Here is a 17,306-nt window from a genome sequence, read left to right on the forward strand (position 1 = left end):
TATCTTCAATTTTATTGACTATTAATATGTAAACAAACACCATCTTTATTACCTATGATAAGATAATAAAGAAGTACATGAACCCCATGGCCTTGCTGGTTTAATGAATTGAATAAGGCTTATTGATACAGAGCGTACTGTAACATTATCAAAAAAGCAGCAAAAATTCAGAATTAGATCTGAGCAAGTCAGAGGTAAAGGTGTGCAAATTCCCTTACCTCTGACATTTCATACCTAAATTAAAGTCTAAACTCCACTGAAAGATGAATGAAAGATTGGTTTGTTCATTAATTAATTAATGCAGTGGATTCAAAGCTTATCTTGAGAATACTTGGTATAAGGCAGAAAAATACCCCAGTACATCGGGTGAATTTCCAGAATTCCAAACAGAATCTCACCCGAGCTTAGGAACGTTCCCTTAATCTACATAGACATGCGAGGGGTGAAGACACACACACCTATAACATGTAAGAGGTAAACACACACTTTTAATTTTATGAATCAATGTATGCCTCAAAATGTATTAAACCTTTTTATGTGAGCTAAATTTGGTAACATCCCTCTTGATCACTTATTCTTTATATTGCCTCTCCTGTACAGGGTCCAGGAGGCCTGGAGCCTACGTACTGTATCTCAGGAGTCTCGGGCATGAGTTGGAATCCATCACAGGGCACATAAGAACACACACACTCATACTCAGTCACACACTACTTTGTGAGAATGGCAGTTAGCCTACCCTGCATGCAAACAGAAGGAATCGAACCCACGACCCTGGAAGTGCGAGGACACCTAAGCTAAATCAGCTAAATCTAAAAACACTTTGTTGACTTCCTGTTGGAAGTCACCTTCCTTTAAGAGCAACAACTCACCTAGGTATGGAATCAGATTTTTGTTCTTCTAAACAGATCTTTAAACATCATGAATCTTTTGGGTTAAAGGTCTTACCCTTTTCCGTAAACTGAACTATAACTTCACAAACAATAGAAAAGCGGATTTCACGATTCCTAGTGATGTGTCCACACAGATCAGAGCTGTTATGAAGCCTTTACAGATACACCTGTAAATGGCTTTAGGTAAATACATCTCAAAATTAACTGTTCAAAAGAGATTATTGCATATTTGGATGCCTTTAGGATCAATGTGACTCTCTACAACGTAGAAAGAAACTACTATTTGCACTTCTGATAGTGATTCTGCATTTTGGTGCTGAGTACCAGTAATATGCAATGAGAATTAAGTTGCACCTTCCTACCTGGGACAGTTCACATTCTGACTAAACAACCAGTCAGACTCATTTTCCTCTTCTTTTCTTGTCATTTCTTTCCATGCTTGAATATGGGTCTATTCCAACCTTAAAAGAAGGAAACTAACAAAATTTAAAATAATGGCAACGCATTTTGGTGCACACATTTTATCATAAAACTATGAGTGTATATTAATTTTCCATGGCTTTGTGTATATGCATTATTAATAATACTGATTTGGTTTCATTATTGGGAATTTTGGATATTTATTGACATTACTGATGTTAATGTTCAGTTGCTGGATTTTCGTTTTTACACAGATGCATGAAAGGCTATATTAAATGGGCACGGAATGAATTCTAATCTGTGCTTGCTAAGTGTTTAACTTTGGGTCAACTTCCAGGTTTTATGTCATCTTTATGCCCATCTTGATGCAACTGTCCTATTTTTTTTATCAGGGTTTGGGACCGGTACTGCATCCAGTGGCTGGGGTTTGGGCTCTGGGTGGGAATCAAACCCGGGCCTTTTACATGGCAGCCAAAACACCTACCACTGAGCCACCAGTGCCCTTACAGTATGTGCCAGATAATAATATAACTTTAAAATCTAATTTACAATAAGCTACTAATAAGCAACTTGCTCAGACCTGCCCCAATAGATATTAATTAGAAAAGCTCAATTGAATAATATTAGTGGGATTAGTTCAGTGCTGAAGTGGTATAAGTGAATTTTAACACACTGGAGTCATTTTAAAACAAAACTTAATCTTTATCCAATCTACTTTTAAAATTTCTCATATGTGATTTACTCTCTGATTGCCGAACCGGGAGTGTATTTGGCTGACTACGAAAGAAGTACTTACAGTAGTGTGCAGTAAACAGGTTGTAAACACAAACTTTTATGAACCCCCTGTTTCCCATTGATTGTACTGTAGTAAACTGAAATGACAGTAGATTTAAAGTCTTGCCATAAATTAGGTACATTTTGTACAATTTCCTAAAATTTAGCCACCAATCCAGTGGAAACTAACACCCTAATATAATATTGTCGTGTTTTATCTTTGTTACAGGCAGACATGTACCTGGGATTCAACCTGAAATAATAATATTACTGTTTACATTAACGGCAGACACGCTTATCCAGAGCATTTCAAAGTATGAAAGGTTGAGGGCCTCGATCAAGGGCCTAACAGAGGCAACTTGGTGGTGGTGCTGGAGTTTTGTGTTTTCATAGTCCAACATCTCACCCACTGAGCTTCTCTTGCCCCATGTTAAATTTAAATACCCCACATTAAAGCTCATCAGCTTTAACCTTTGAACCCTTTCTACAAAATGTAAATAAAAAGAGCTTCGCGTGAAACTTAGGTACTTTGCACGCTTTTAGCTCCTTTTTTTAATATTGTGAAAAGAGATATTAAAAAAAAAAAAAAAGAAAAGTGGGCAGGGAGTGCTGGAGGCTCGGCCCCGTGGCTGGTGCGCTGTGACGCGCTCTGTGTCGGTGTCTTTTGTGGTGGTGGAGAACCCCGGCACCCGTCCTGCTTCCATCCATCAGCCCTTCTGCATCTGTGGCTTTGGGGGAAAAGGGAACGAAGTAAGGAGGGCCAAAGGAAAAACAAACAACAAACAAACACAAACTAAAAGCGAAAGATGCGCGTGGCGCGGTGAGGAGTCGCTGCGCGTCACCTGTTGCGGGACAAAGCATGCGCGCGCTGAGCGCGGACCTGCGGGTCACCCTGCAGATTCTGCCCGGTTTCTTCTCCAACTGCCTCTTCTTCGTGCTCTACGACTCGGTGGTGCTCGTGAAGCGCGTCGTGTCGCTCGTGAGCCTCTCGTGCGGCGGCGGCGGAGGCGCGTGGCACCAGCGCATGCTCACCCCGGCCGGCGTGCGCTCCATCTGGAACAGCTTTCTGCTGGACGCCTACAAGCAGGTGAGCGAGTGACCTGGGCTGTGCTGTTTCACCGTTTCAGGGGCAGGTTTAGGCAAAAAAAACAACAACAAACAAACAAACTGATTTATTTGCATTCTATTGCTAATGAAGTGTGCAAAAACAACAAAAAAGCTCCAATGTATATAACTTTTCAGAGCAGATCCACAGCAGTGCAGCATGATCCTGCAGCATGAGTCTGCATCCAAACTACTGTTTAGGTCATGGAAGTGTGCTTTTGAGAAGTTCCAGCATTTCAGTGCACACTGTAAATAACTTTTTAACTTATTAAGACAGATCCAGGAAATATTCTAGGTGATGCATAACAATAAAACATCTTGTTATAGACTGAATAAGTTGTCTTGGTAAGCTTTTATAATATAAATGAACTAAATGTTCCAATACGTATTAGATACTTCAGTATTACATTATTCTGGATTGAAACTATGCTTCTCGAAAAGAAATAATTGTCTTGTAAGTATACCAATAGATGACAACAATTCAGCATTGTCAGTCGTATCCTGAAGTTTGTCATTTATCATTGTTATTTTATTACCTTTCGAGACCTAAATGTCCTCGTATGAGGACACTACTGTACATTGTCACCCAACTTCATTGTGTATATAGTATATATATCCTTGGACCATCCTCATACAAAAACTGTTAGGTATAATTCTTTCGCCAACTACATACTGGTTAAAGACATTGATTAAACTTTGAGTTATTAGCTATAAATAAAGAGACAAAAACAGTAGAAATTGCAATGCACACAACAGTAGAGTCAGGAGGATCTATTTGCCATAGAAGTTTTAGGATTTTAATCCATTTTATTCATTCATTCATTCATTCATTCATTTTTAGTTCATCAAAAAACTTTATATTTTACATTGAAGCACTCAACTTGGGCACGTGTAAAGATGCTGTAAAAAAGAACATGCATTAAAGCAATGAAAATAAGCATCACATAAGATCAAAAGCAGTACACTTCTGGCTTTACTGAAGAGCCATTTCATAAGTTTTTTTTAAGCATACTGTAAAACCTGCAACAGTTCTTCTGCGTTAGTACATCAGCACTACATCCTGGCACCTTTATGCTCAGTGGATCGCTTGATGCTGAAGACTGATGATGCACCTTTAGAAGTAAAAGATGTATGATAAAGGCACAACAATTCCAGCAATGAACAACAGCACTGTCTTTTCTTATTTCTGAGATTGTAGCAGACATGCAAATAAGTTTGATAAACAATATTCTAGAAGGAAAAACTTTTTTTTTTTTAATTTAAGTTAACTTACACTTAAACTTAAACTACAGGAAGCTGGATTTTTTCTATAACATTTTTTAAGTTGGCCATATTTAGCTCTTATTTTGGTCATGTGCATTGAAAAAGTTGGATCCAATCCTTACTTATGTAAAAACAACATCAACTCGTACCTTCAGTCAGTGGAAATTTCCAGAATTTAAAGCTCCAGCCAAAATATTATTATACACATTCAAATCAGTTTGTGCTGAGGGAGGTCTATAGGATATATATATATATATATATATATATATATATATATATATTTTAAGCTGAAGCATGGCAATAAATTTATGAATTCCTTTAGTATGTATTGTTAACATGCCAAATTAAATATAGTGTACCTTTGATAAAAATGATTGACATACTGTATGCTTGTCCATAACTGGACCTTCTGAAACATTAAGCCAATTATAGGTGTGTCACCTTTTCCCAAGCAAAATATACAGTACATACCCGAGATATACTTGATGGTGTCATAAAGAACATAACAAAGAAAAGTACAGTTTGGTACCCGAAAGTATGAGTGTAGGTTGAATAGATTGACATTACAATATAAATATAAATGCTGCAAAGCTGACTGGGAGGCATGGTTCTTGGTCTCTGATTGTGATGCTGTGATATTAGAAGGTTCAAGCTTTATTGTAATAATTACTGTATAAAGACCAAGCTAGAGAATGCAGTGGGAGTTAGACTAAACATTATGAAGTGAGCAATACTTGTATAGTTAATATATCCAGAAAAGATGATCTGAATGTTACTTTGATTTGACAAACAGAGTTTCCTTTAGGAATCAGGCATAAAATGTACACTCTCTGGACATTTCTGGTTGAAATAGACAAAAGGTGTGCGCTTGTGGGTTAACCTAAGCAAAAGAAAAAAGTAAAGTTAAGTACTCTTTTTTCCTATAAATGCACAACAACAGCAGTATCAAAACCACAGGACCAAAAGCAGAGACCTAGACCTCAATTAAGGTCTTTCTTAAGAGACCATGACCTCATACTTGAGAGACCTTGCTCTCAGAAACAAAGGTACCATGATGTACTTTTTTTTTTTACTTATCGCTAACGTCAGGATGTCACGGCTACATCTTTTGTACCTATACTGTATATCTTTATACATGAGAAAATAATTTTATTGGAACTTGATGCTAAGGTGCATTGCTAAGTAATTGTACTCTACATGCACTCTAAAGGAAACATTTTGAAACAATTTGGTCCCTTCATTCCCGAAAGTGCATTAGGGTGTTTTATTAAACTCGAATGAACTTGAATGCCTGCGGTGGTTGTAGCAATTAAAATGAAGGCTAATTTACTTATTTATTTATTTGTTTATTTTTATTTCAGCTGAGCTTTAGTTACACTGGGATTCATTTACATTAAACTATATTAGCAATGCACTTTAGCATCAAGTTCCAATTAAATTATTTTTTCAGGTATAAAGAAACACAGTATCTCTATATATATATATATTTATTTGGATATATTTGGTATGCTGTTTTTGGCTTGCATTTAAAGTAGTACACACCATAAAACGAACAACTATCCCTGCTTCTCAGTCAAAGATAAATCCATTCAGTAGAAAGAATAATGAACTTTGATCTCCAGACAGTCAATGAACTCGCAGCACATGAGACCATGGCCTTTAAATTTGTTGTAAAAGTCTGGGTCTCTGTGAACGTTACTTTTTAACCCGGACTCGGCGTGCGATTGCCTAACAGACAGTAGTAAGTTGTACATGTGCCAGACTGAATGCTTTCAGCATCCTCCGCAGTTAAAGGCTGTCGCCAAATTCCCCGGCTGATGAGACGATGGTGGAAACAATGCAACGGCGCCAGTAGGAGACATACGGCGGGTTTTTATTAGATTCTAGATCAGGATAAAACACATTGTAGGTATTTTGTAAGTTCTAAACTTTAGATTTCTCCATCCTATAAAGGATTTCTTTAATGTATGTTTTATCAAAGCATTTAGTTACTTTAAAGCTGTGTGGTCTCTTGTGAGCTTTTACTGATTTAAAAGCATAGTTATTTGTTAGGCTTATTACTAGCTGTGGTCTTAGACGAGCACAGCAAGCTAACTTGTATTAGCTAAACATATTTACAGGCATCACCAATGATTAATCGTGGTACTTCTTTCCAAGGTATAATAAAAAAAAAAAATTCAATATTAAGTCCCCTACATATGGACAAGTTCTGTTCTGGGAGCTCATTCATTAGTCCATTTTGTTTGTAAGTCCAACAAACAAATTTTTTCACTTTTGTCTCTATCGTTGGAGCTTGTTGCCTCGTAGCAGTACTAGCTTCATTGCCGCTGCTTTTACGCTTACTTTATCATGGGAGGAACACTGTATGCATGTGGGGATGTATGCTGATATCATAAACATGTGACGATTGAATGTGCACAAATGTATATTTAAATCTTAGAAAGTTTATAACTCAAATTTCCGTAAGGAATGTTCGTACAGTACATAAGAGAATAAGAAGAAAAGTTTTTTTTCTTTCAAGATCACACACTAAACTATTTAAATAATGAATAAGAAATCCATTGTTGATTGAAAGCCTAACTCTGTGCTTGCAGGTGAAATTGGGCGAGGCGGCTCCGAATTCCAAAGTGGTACGCGTTCCTGGGATCCCAGACGAGTGGAGCAGCAAGAATGGAAAGACAATGGACGAGTGTCACCTGCTGGACTTTGAATCGTCCGATCGGCCCTTGGTGGTCAACTTCGGCTCGGCTAGCTGACCCCCGTTCGTGAACCAGCTGCCGGTCTTCCGGAGGCTGGTGGAGAACTTCTCGGACGTGGCGGACTTCCTGCTCGTCTACATTGACGAGGCTCACCCGTCTGATGGATGGGCGGGTCCACCTATGGATCTTTTCCCGTTCGAGGTGAAGAAACACCGCAACCTGGAGGAGCGCATGGTGGCGGCGCAGAAGTTGGTCCAGCATTTTTCTTTGCCGCCGCAGTGCCGGCTGGTGGCTGACTGCATGGACAACAACGCCAACCTGGCCTACGGCGTCGCCTACGAAAGAGTGTGCATCGTACAGAAGAATAAAATCTCTTATTTGGGAGGGAAGGGTCCCTTTTATTACAACCTTAAAAGTGTACAGAACTGGCTTGAACAGAGCTACGGGAAGCGGTGACATTTTAACACCTCTATGCCTCCAGTAGTGACGTGAACTTTGAAGAGTCGTCGGAATCTTTTGAAGATCATTAGTGAACGCCAGCGATTAGCGGGGAATCGTTTCTTTCTGTTCTAAACAAGGACTTCGGAGACTAAACCAAGCATTGCACTTCGACTTTTATATTTTGATAGAAAAAATGTGTATGCACTATAAACACCTATAAACACTATCAATATCATGAGTCATTTGCATTAATAGTACATTAACAACTACAGCGTGTAATTTTGTGCTTTTATGCTCAGTAACATGCATCGCTTTTCAAAACCAAATCGTCGATCCCAGAAAAAAAAGGCCCCTGCCTGGTATTATACAGAATACAAGAAATATAATTTATTTTTTTCTATGTTAGTGTTTGTTATTTTAAATGTGTGGCATGTTTACGTCCAGCATTTTTTTGTTCCTATGTCGCAAGTTGACAATCGTGCTTATTGCTTGCCATTATAGCCGTTTTATCCGCTTTTGCTTGCCTGATTACCACTTTAGCACATCTGCTCCCAGTGGAAAAAAAACATTCATGAAGTATGAACCAAGAAAAAAACACTAACATGCTAATTTCTACCTTTGTGCCTGGTGTTACCCTTTATCATAGTCCTTATCTTAGGATGCTACTGTTTCAAAGAAGGGCTAGAATAATAATGAACTACAGTATGAACATGTTCATAAGACATTTTGATACATTCATAAGGCTTTATATAAGGCTTTTTATAGCAATGATACTGCTATGATTTATTATAAGCAGAGCTTTAGGTGTAGTCTTGGTTATTCAGTAGTGTTTGAACTGCTGAAAGTCAACTGCATATTGCTGTGCTTAAGTACACCTGGGTTTAACTGTGCAAAAAAAAAAAATGTCAAGATTGTAATTACAACTTCTTAAAAAGATTATATGTACTGTATGTCATAGTATATCCGTCGAGAATGTACACGTATTGCTGATTTGTAAATTCTGCCTTTTCTTCACTCAACATTTGAAACATTTGAAAGACAAAATTTATTATATTAGTGATAGGAGAAAAAAATTATTCCATTACGTATTGCGATTTTTCGCCACACTGACTCCAAAACTTATTTTCTATTTATTTTTCTATTTTTTGTAAGTTAAACCTATTTAAATTTGAAATCAGCAAAACATTGCCATCCCTCTATGATCCTCCAGGTGGCGAACACTAAACTATTCACACGTTGGCAGGCAGCACAGCGTCCTTAGTGGTAGGAGGGAAGTTTCTGCGAAATTTGTTTAGAAACTAGTAACAAAACTGACAAAGAATATCCTACGGGATATTATAAAATCATAATACTGACAGAACGACATTACAAATTAAAGCAGCACCGTTATAATATCGTATCGGGTGATCCCTAGTGATCCCATCCCTATATATATATATATATATATATATATATATATATATATATATATATAATTAAATACATATTATAAGATGTCATAAATGTGTTTATGGCCTGTATAGAGAATGTTATAGCTATTTGTTATTATTATTATTATTATTATTATATATTTTGTTGATGGTCATCACGAAGGCACTAATTTAAAAGGGATTTTTTTTGTATTGTATTATTTGACAAAAGAATGAAAAAACTTGTTCTATATTTGTCCAACACAGAATGTTTATTCACATGGTATTTTGAAGGTTATTATTTATGCCTGTTAACACCCTCAGCCCCCCCAAACACACACACAGACACGCACACACGCAACTACAGACGCTTGTTTGTGTCAAAGACAAACCGGTGTGTGAATGAAGGCCACTGACGAAAGGATCCTGCGTTCCTGTCTGTGGTTGGATGAAACGTCACACCTCTTTGTCCGGACCTGAAATAAGCGTTCCTGTAGAAACGCAGGAATCAGCTTTTTGTATTTACTCCACTTCGCATTTCTTCCCTGAGGCGTGCTGTGCAACCGGCTGCTTTCTTGCAAATATATCAAAAATAAAAATAAAGCTGAAGCTTTTTGCTCCTGACTCTGCAAGTCTTCTTTCTTTTTCTTTTTATTTTATTACATGTGGAAGAGTTCTAAATAGAGGCTAAAGCTGGATTGGTTACGGATGAGCAAAAAAAAAAAAAAACAAACGAAAAAAGATCTAGAAGCTTGAGTGATAGAAATAAACATCATACAAACAGGAGAGGGAGAAAAAAAGAGAAATGACTACAACATATCTAGAGGGTGGGGCAGGGCAGGTGTGTTAGTGTGTTGGTGAGTTAGTGTGTAAGTATGTGCGGGTATTTTCCATTAAATCGATGTCTGCAGGCATGCTCTGGGTGATGGGTCTAAACATGTGCAGCACCATCTGAAACGATGCGACGCCGAGCCTCCTGGCTGAACCTTTCCACCGCTGCGGCTGCCAAATAACCTAAAGAGCGAAGCGTTTTGGGGAGAACGTGTCCCACGGAAATGCTGTGAAACAGAAACCTTAGTTGTGTCTATGCCTTGTTTATCCGAGCGGAACCGGTATGCTGGACCAGCTGAGGTTTTTGTTCACGGTATTGGAACGCAGCGGGCAGCGACGCTGCCAACGTCACGGATGAAGGTGGTAGGGCACTGGCTCAAAATAACAGCGGCGGTCCAGGAAAGACTCTCCCACTGTACATTTTAGGAACATAAACCAACCCTGGACAGATTCCTTATTTTCTCCTGACCCCCCTGCAGCGAGGCGGGGGAAAACCGACCCCAATTTATTTCGCTATAGAGGAGACGTAATGGCCGGAGTTTGCCAAAACAGTCTCTATAAATTAAAACAAAATGTTGATGCAGTGCTTAAATGAAAGACATTTTTTCTCCTAATGTATATAACACGTTATTTGAATTGGATGCCTGACATCTTGGGAAAACTAAATCAAGCCTGGTATCGATATCACTTATACATCAACTCTGGGTTTCTCTGGGAGACGCTGAACATCATATCCATTTCTACTCCACCTCTTTTCTGTCATGGAGATCTTTTTGAAAATCGGAAGTCAGGATAAAATTATATATATACTATATATATATACATATAGATAGGGACCATGAAGGCTGAGGGTCACCATTGTATTTATTCTCATTTGTACGACTGTGGCAGGACCTCCGGTCAACATTGTATTTTTGAAATACTTCCAAATTATGTATTATGTTTTTTTATGTTTTAAACTGATTACTGGCTGGGGACAATTCCACCTTTCCACGTAGACGGTCCTGGCCTCGGCTGAAGCAGACAGCTGTTCTCTGAGGACTTGTGACTGAAGTCGCCCGATAGTTTAGAGCCTCCAGTAACGAACTGGACTCTATATTAACTGAAACACATCTCCTGTTATGCTGAACTTTCAGCCTCCTAACAAACAGTATGACTGCAGATCAATCCCTGCTATCCGTTTTCACCCAGATGAGGATGGGTTCCCTGTTGAGTCTGGTTCCTCTCAAGGTTTCTTCCTATTACCATCTCAGGGAGTTTTTTCTTGCCACCGTCGTCCTCGGCTTGCTCATGGGGGACAATCTGATCATTTTGATTTATACACATTCACATTTCATACAAACTCCAAAAATCTTTTTGATTGTGTAAAGCTGCTTCGCGACAATGACAATTGTTAAAAGTGTTATACAAATAAAATTGAATTTAAAAAAAATATTATTTACAGTACTAGATGTTCCCAAGACCCCATTCGCATGGTATTTACTGTAATTGCACACAAGGGTTTAAAAAATTTACAGCGGCAGCTGTTGAATACTGGAATTAACTTATTCTTTCTTTTTAAAAAAAAATTTTTTTTCTTTTGTTATGCTACAGTACCTCAAGTTTGGCCAAATACAAATGTGAAAACCTCAATAAAATTTGTTCAGTAGTTTTTACGTGATGGTGCACAAACAAACAAAAAATTCAAAAACCATCTTGCTGTGTTCTATTTTAATTTTTTTGTATATGCCCTCAATGTACAGACATGCCAACTTTACAGTTTCATTATATGTATATATAATTATATAAAATCTATCAACATGAACAATTCTGACCAATCACAACCCAGAACTCAAGAGTGACTAATACAGATTCTTTAATCATATACTTTATTAAGGTTAGGCGAGGTATAATATATGTTTTGCATATTTTACTTCTTTGACATGTCTTTTCTAAATGTTTTTATTGTTTCTATATGCAAAAATATGATTATTGTGTTGGTAATATTGGTAATATTTTTGAATAGCTGAAACAGATTATCTGCATTTACATTTTCGCAGTCTACATTTTGCCTTAAGAACTTGCCCCTGGGACGCCTCTAAATTCATTTGTGAGGTACCGCTGGATTTTTTTACATGACCCACATTGTGCACATTTGAATTATTTTAGACATCCATCATTAATTCCCTCTCTCCACCCTGCGTTTAACTGTATAACGATCGCCTGCTCACGTACTCCGTACCATGAGCTAATTCTGGCTCGGGAAGGGAACGTGGAACATCCGTATTCAAGAAAAGATCTCAGCTTCACAGACTGCAGTCAATAGTGTGCTGGAGAAGTGCCGTCCATGTTCTTGCAGTCAGAACCTGTTTCCCTTACCTTCCCGGGAACACAGAGACTCGGGACAGACATGCAACTTCCTGTTTATCAAGTTAACCAAAATGGATTGGTCTGTATCGCAGGTCTGTACAATAACACTAATGAGAGCTATAAATCAAATATAATCATAAATAAATGTGTTCGTTTTAATATGTACCCTAACCATAATAACCATAAACACCATATAACATTAAAAAAATTAACAGTAAACTGTTGACAGGATCATGAGCACCCAAACCTTCTTTACGTCTGTGGGGACCAAAGGCCAGTCCGTCCACTAACAAAGTCAATGTTCTCCACCATAGAAAAGCACTAGAACACCCAAACGTTATCCAGCAGGGAAAGGTTTTCTGTAGTAGTCTAATGTGTAATGTCTAGGAAGGCCATATTGTAAGGCTGTCATGAACCTTGAAAAGCAACGCCTGAACCTGGTGCTGACATGAAACTTTAGGTGAAGCCATTCACACTTTGTTGCTTGAATTCTCCATTTGGAGAACCTTTGAGGGTCTTGATATAGAAGCCTACAGCAGTAAAGAGTTTCTACTTCTCTCTGATACTCACATACAGTAGAACTTTTTAAAGACAGAAGTTAAAAAAGATGATAGAGAATTAGTTACAATCATTTATTTAGTATATTTTTATTAAGCACTTAATTGTAATCAGCTTTGCTGTACAGTAGATGCGGATTTTAGAGCTTGACACCATTTCATTACAGGACACCATGCACACACACATTTACCCACCCCTTCATATCAAGGGGATATTTATTGTCACCAGTCTACTCACTGGCATGGTTGGACCATTGAGCAATCCCCAAATGCTCAGATACAATCGGGCATCAATCTGGCAACCCAACTATGTAATTAACTGCCACAGAAACAGTGGATGTTTATCTGTTGTCCAATGTGTTGGGCATCATCCCGAAAGTATTCTACACACAACACCCCATAATGACAACATGAAAAGTATACTTGAGATTTTTGCAAACTTATTAAAAATAAAAAAATTGAGAAAGCACATGTACATAAGTATTCACAGCTCAGGCACATCCTGTTTCCCCTGATCATCCTGTTTCCCCTGATCATCCTTGAGATGTTCCTGCAGGTTAATTAGAGTCCCCTTGTGGTAAATTCAATTTATTGGACATGATTTGGAAAGACACACACCTGTCTATACAGTATAAGGTCCCACAGTTGACCGTTCATGTCAGAGCACAAACCAAGCATTAAGTCAAAGGAATTGTCTGTAGGACCTCCGAGACAGAATTGTCTCTAAGCACAAATCTGGGGAAGGTTACAGAAACATTTCTGCTGCTTTGAAGATCCCAATGAGCACAGTGGCCTCCATCATCCGTAAGTGGAAGAAGTTTGAAACCACCCATGGTAGAGTGGCCAGAGAGTCTCATCAGACCTGAGAATTTTGTTTCTCCTGGTCTGAGAGTCCTTCAGGTGCCTCTTGGCAAACTTCATGCGGGCTGGTGGATTGCTGCAGAGATGGTTGTCCTTGATTATAACAATCCTGTCTTAGAGGTCTATAGACAATCTCAAGTAAAAATCTCAAGTAAACTTTTTCATGTTGTCATTATGGGGTGTTGTGTGTAAAATTCTGAGAAAAAAAAATGAACTTAATCCATTTTAGAATAAGGCTGTGACATGTGGAAATGTGGAAAAAGTGATGCGTTGTTAAAACTTTCCGGATGTAGAACGAACCATTCATTCCAAAGCTTGTGTGTCAATCTATGCACGTTTTAATAGTTATATTAAAGGTGCCCTAAAATGTAAAAAAAAAAAATAAATAACTGCCCCGGGCCATACAGTAGGTGTTCTTTGGATGTTCAGGGTTCATGTCCATACTTGATAGCCAGTCGACTCATCGGATTGAATGAGATAATGAAGCAGGACAATTGGCTTTGATTAAAAGCTTTAAAGTTGCTGACATCATTTTATTGAATTGGAGACAGATTTATTATAGGAGATTTATGATGCATTGATATACAGTAATAATAAACATTACTTAGAGCCTGGGACAGAGACACCTATGCTTCAGGGCCATTTCCGCTCCTCCAGCTACTGCTGCTTCTTGTGTAGCATGAACATGAGAAGCATGGGTGTGTTGAGTGTGTTGTGCTTTTGTGGTATAACGGGCACTACTGATTTAAAATTTAGGAGTTTAATCGAAGATTATGTTTATTTATATTATATTATATGTTTATTACATGTTTAAGTTATGTTTGACTTTAAAACTTTTACATGTCTTTAAGTCCAATTTCAAAAACTATACATACAAAATATGTATTTACCCCTTTATACTTTTCCATAAACATAACATAGTGTAAGGACCTGACGTTGATGGGAAAGGAGTTTGTAGAAATATTTGAAAGGTTAAAGCTAAAAATAATCTGATCAGCTTTAATATAATCAGTGACGTCATTATTTTAGGTTGAATCCCACGTACATGTCTGTCTGGCTTTTTGTAAGGCAGAGCTCTTTGTCTAACTTATTAATACAAAGAAATCACATTCTGTAAGGTTGAGTATCTTACGCCTTGGTTACACTAAATTGTACTTCTTTCATCATCAACCAAATACACTCCCTGTTCGATAATCGGAGAGAGTATGGAAAAAGTAGATCAGATAGAGATGGAGTTTTGTCTTAAAATGACTCCAATGCGTTAAAATTCACTTATACCACGTCAAGGCTGTTATTTTAGCGAAAGTGCAAATATGAACTAATCCCACGAAAAAGATTCAGTTTAGCATTTCTGATTAATATCTATTGCTGCAGATGTTTGTTTAAATTGAGCAAGTGGCCCAATCCGGCACACAACTGTTCATAATCTTTTAATTTCATGTATAGTGCAGGTTAAACTGCAGGCAGATATCCAAGTACTTTCAGTAAATTCTTTCCAGTCAATTTTGCATGATGCTATGACATAATCCGGCAGGATAGACATACAGACAGAACATTTTTGGGTTTCGGGTCCAATGTATGAAGTGTAAAGATATCATTAAAATAGTGAATTCTGACATTTTTTTTATTTATATAGATATACCCATAAATTGTTGTCAAACATTGCCATCAGAAATGACATAATGAGGTGAAAGTGTTGACCTGAGTGCAATTAAAATGTCACATTTGATTAATATAACTACAACTCTTCCTGGAAGAAAGTCAGGACAAGGTGAGTTGGCGTTTACTTAGAGGCACAACCAGGTGAATAATGGAGACTCTTAACATGATGCCACCTCCACAGCAGGCATGAGGTTGTCAGGGTGATGAGAGGTGCTGATGATGCAAGCCGCTGTAACATATATATGAAGTGACTGATATATTAAAAAATAGTGCTTTGTTAATACCCAATGTCCATAGTACCTCGTGATATTATAACAACCTCATTGTGCTTCTAAAACCCAGGGTATTTGTTATTGAGACCCAGAGGAGGGTGAATGGTGGTTGAAGCCGTAGGATGTTGTCTTCTCTTATATTAAAAACTCAGAACACATGTTAACGAATGGGTATGTTATGAAGTTATGTTATGTTATAGATGTTATTACTAACAGTTCTAGCAATTCTAAAATCATGAAACCATATTAGCTCTTATGACCCCAGAGTGTTAATAGAACCCATAACATATTGCTTCCACCAGGGGGGCATTATTATGTCCACATGGTGGTTTTATTCACATTCCATAATGTGTAATAGCTATATAGAGTAATAATACAATTGTTATTACAGCTCCAGGATGCTATTTAGACTCACAGTGTTATTAGAATCCAAAGCATCATTAGAATCCTAGTGTACACTGGTACATCAAGGTCATATTTTGGGTCATTAGGGGAATAATCAGTAGGCATTTGTGCCGACCATTCACATGTCTCCTGAATCTGCCCAGAATAAGTGATGAGCCCAATGTGTGACATTAGGAGTTTCTAAAAGGGTCAGTGAGATTATCAGGGATGTTAAGTAAATCTTCACAGTTCTAATAAGAAACAAAGCCCCTTATTGGAAACTCCATATGTTCACTATTAGTGAAAATCAGGGACATTTATTGAGCAACCATAGTCGTATTAAACTCTCAGGATGAACAGAATATAAATAAAAGACCAGAGTATTATTAAGACCTGTATTATTATTAGGATGCAAGAGCATGTTAAGGAGAACATTAAGGCCAAAGTATTAGTAGAAGCCCATGGTACTGTGGTATCTCAACATACCTGTACAGTACAAACTGTACCTTATAAATTTTCACGCTGTAAACTAAAATTTTGCAGGAAATTTGACTCTGCATTTTGCCATATGAGAGCCGGACAGAGCTGAACTGAACGATAGCAAATCCATATACATATTTTTCTATGTGTTTTTTTTATTTTTGCATCTTGGGTACCAAGAATGTTAGCTAAGACAAGAGCAAGAAAAGAATGGAGCCACTTTCAGTGGAAATTGGTAATATTGGTAATATTTTGGGCGTCCGGAATGGATTATCTAGATTTACATTATTTCCTGTAGGAAACTACACTTCGTAATATGAAATTTCGCCTTAAGAACTCACCTTTACAACAGATTAAATTTGTATATTAAGGTACCACTCTATGATATGTACTGTAAATTTATCTTTGATTTCTAAAGCAGTGGGTTCTTTAATAGCTTGGAGATAATACTACTACTACTACTACTACTAATAATAATAATAATAACAACAATAATACTACTAATAATAATAATGATGATAATAATAATAATAATACTAATAATACTAATAATAATTTAAAAAAACTGTGCCTAAGTGCAAATTACGTTACGTGAGCAAATTTATAAAACTCTTAAACCAGGTTTATCTGTGCAAAGATAAGCCGCACATGTAGCATCATTTAGATGCAAATTGCAAGAATGTGCAAAATAAATCAAATTCATTAAATAAATAAATAAATAAATAAATAATGCAGTGTACACTGGTGAGTATCCTGAAATCATATCACCACTAACTCATTTGTAGCAATAAATAGGTGTATTAATAGGCCAGATGTTGTAATATTATACCAAGTCCTTCCTGACACCCATGATGTCTATTTCATTTATTTATTTATTTATTTATTTTGAGGCACAACCATTGATCTTGAG

At 37.3% G+C, this 17,306-nt stretch overlaps 1 protein-coding gene across 1 annotated transcript; it reads left to right on the forward strand.

The window, feature by feature from the left end:
* The first annotated feature begins 2,764 nt into the window (after positions 1-2,764).
* Positions 2,765-8,218, forward strand: dio2 (iodothyronine deiodinase 2). The gene is made up of 2 exons (XM_053509246.1): positions 2,765-3,171; positions 7,046-8,218. The coding sequence occupies exons 1-2, from the start codon at positions 2,944-2,946 to the stop codon at positions 7,604-7,606; spliced, it is 789 nt and encodes a 262-aa protein (XP_053365221.1). The 5' UTR covers positions 2,765-2,943; the 3' UTR covers positions 7,607-8,218.
* The last annotated feature ends 9,088 nt before the right edge of the window (positions 8,219-17,306 follow it).

Source organism: Clarias gariepinus, chromosome 13 (assembly GCF_024256425.1).
Source record: "Clarias gariepinus isolate MV-2021 ecotype Netherlands chromosome 13, CGAR_prim_01v2, whole genome shotgun sequence".
Classification (NCBI taxonomy): Eukaryota; Metazoa; Chordata; class Actinopteri; order Siluriformes; family Clariidae; genus Clarias; species Clarias gariepinus.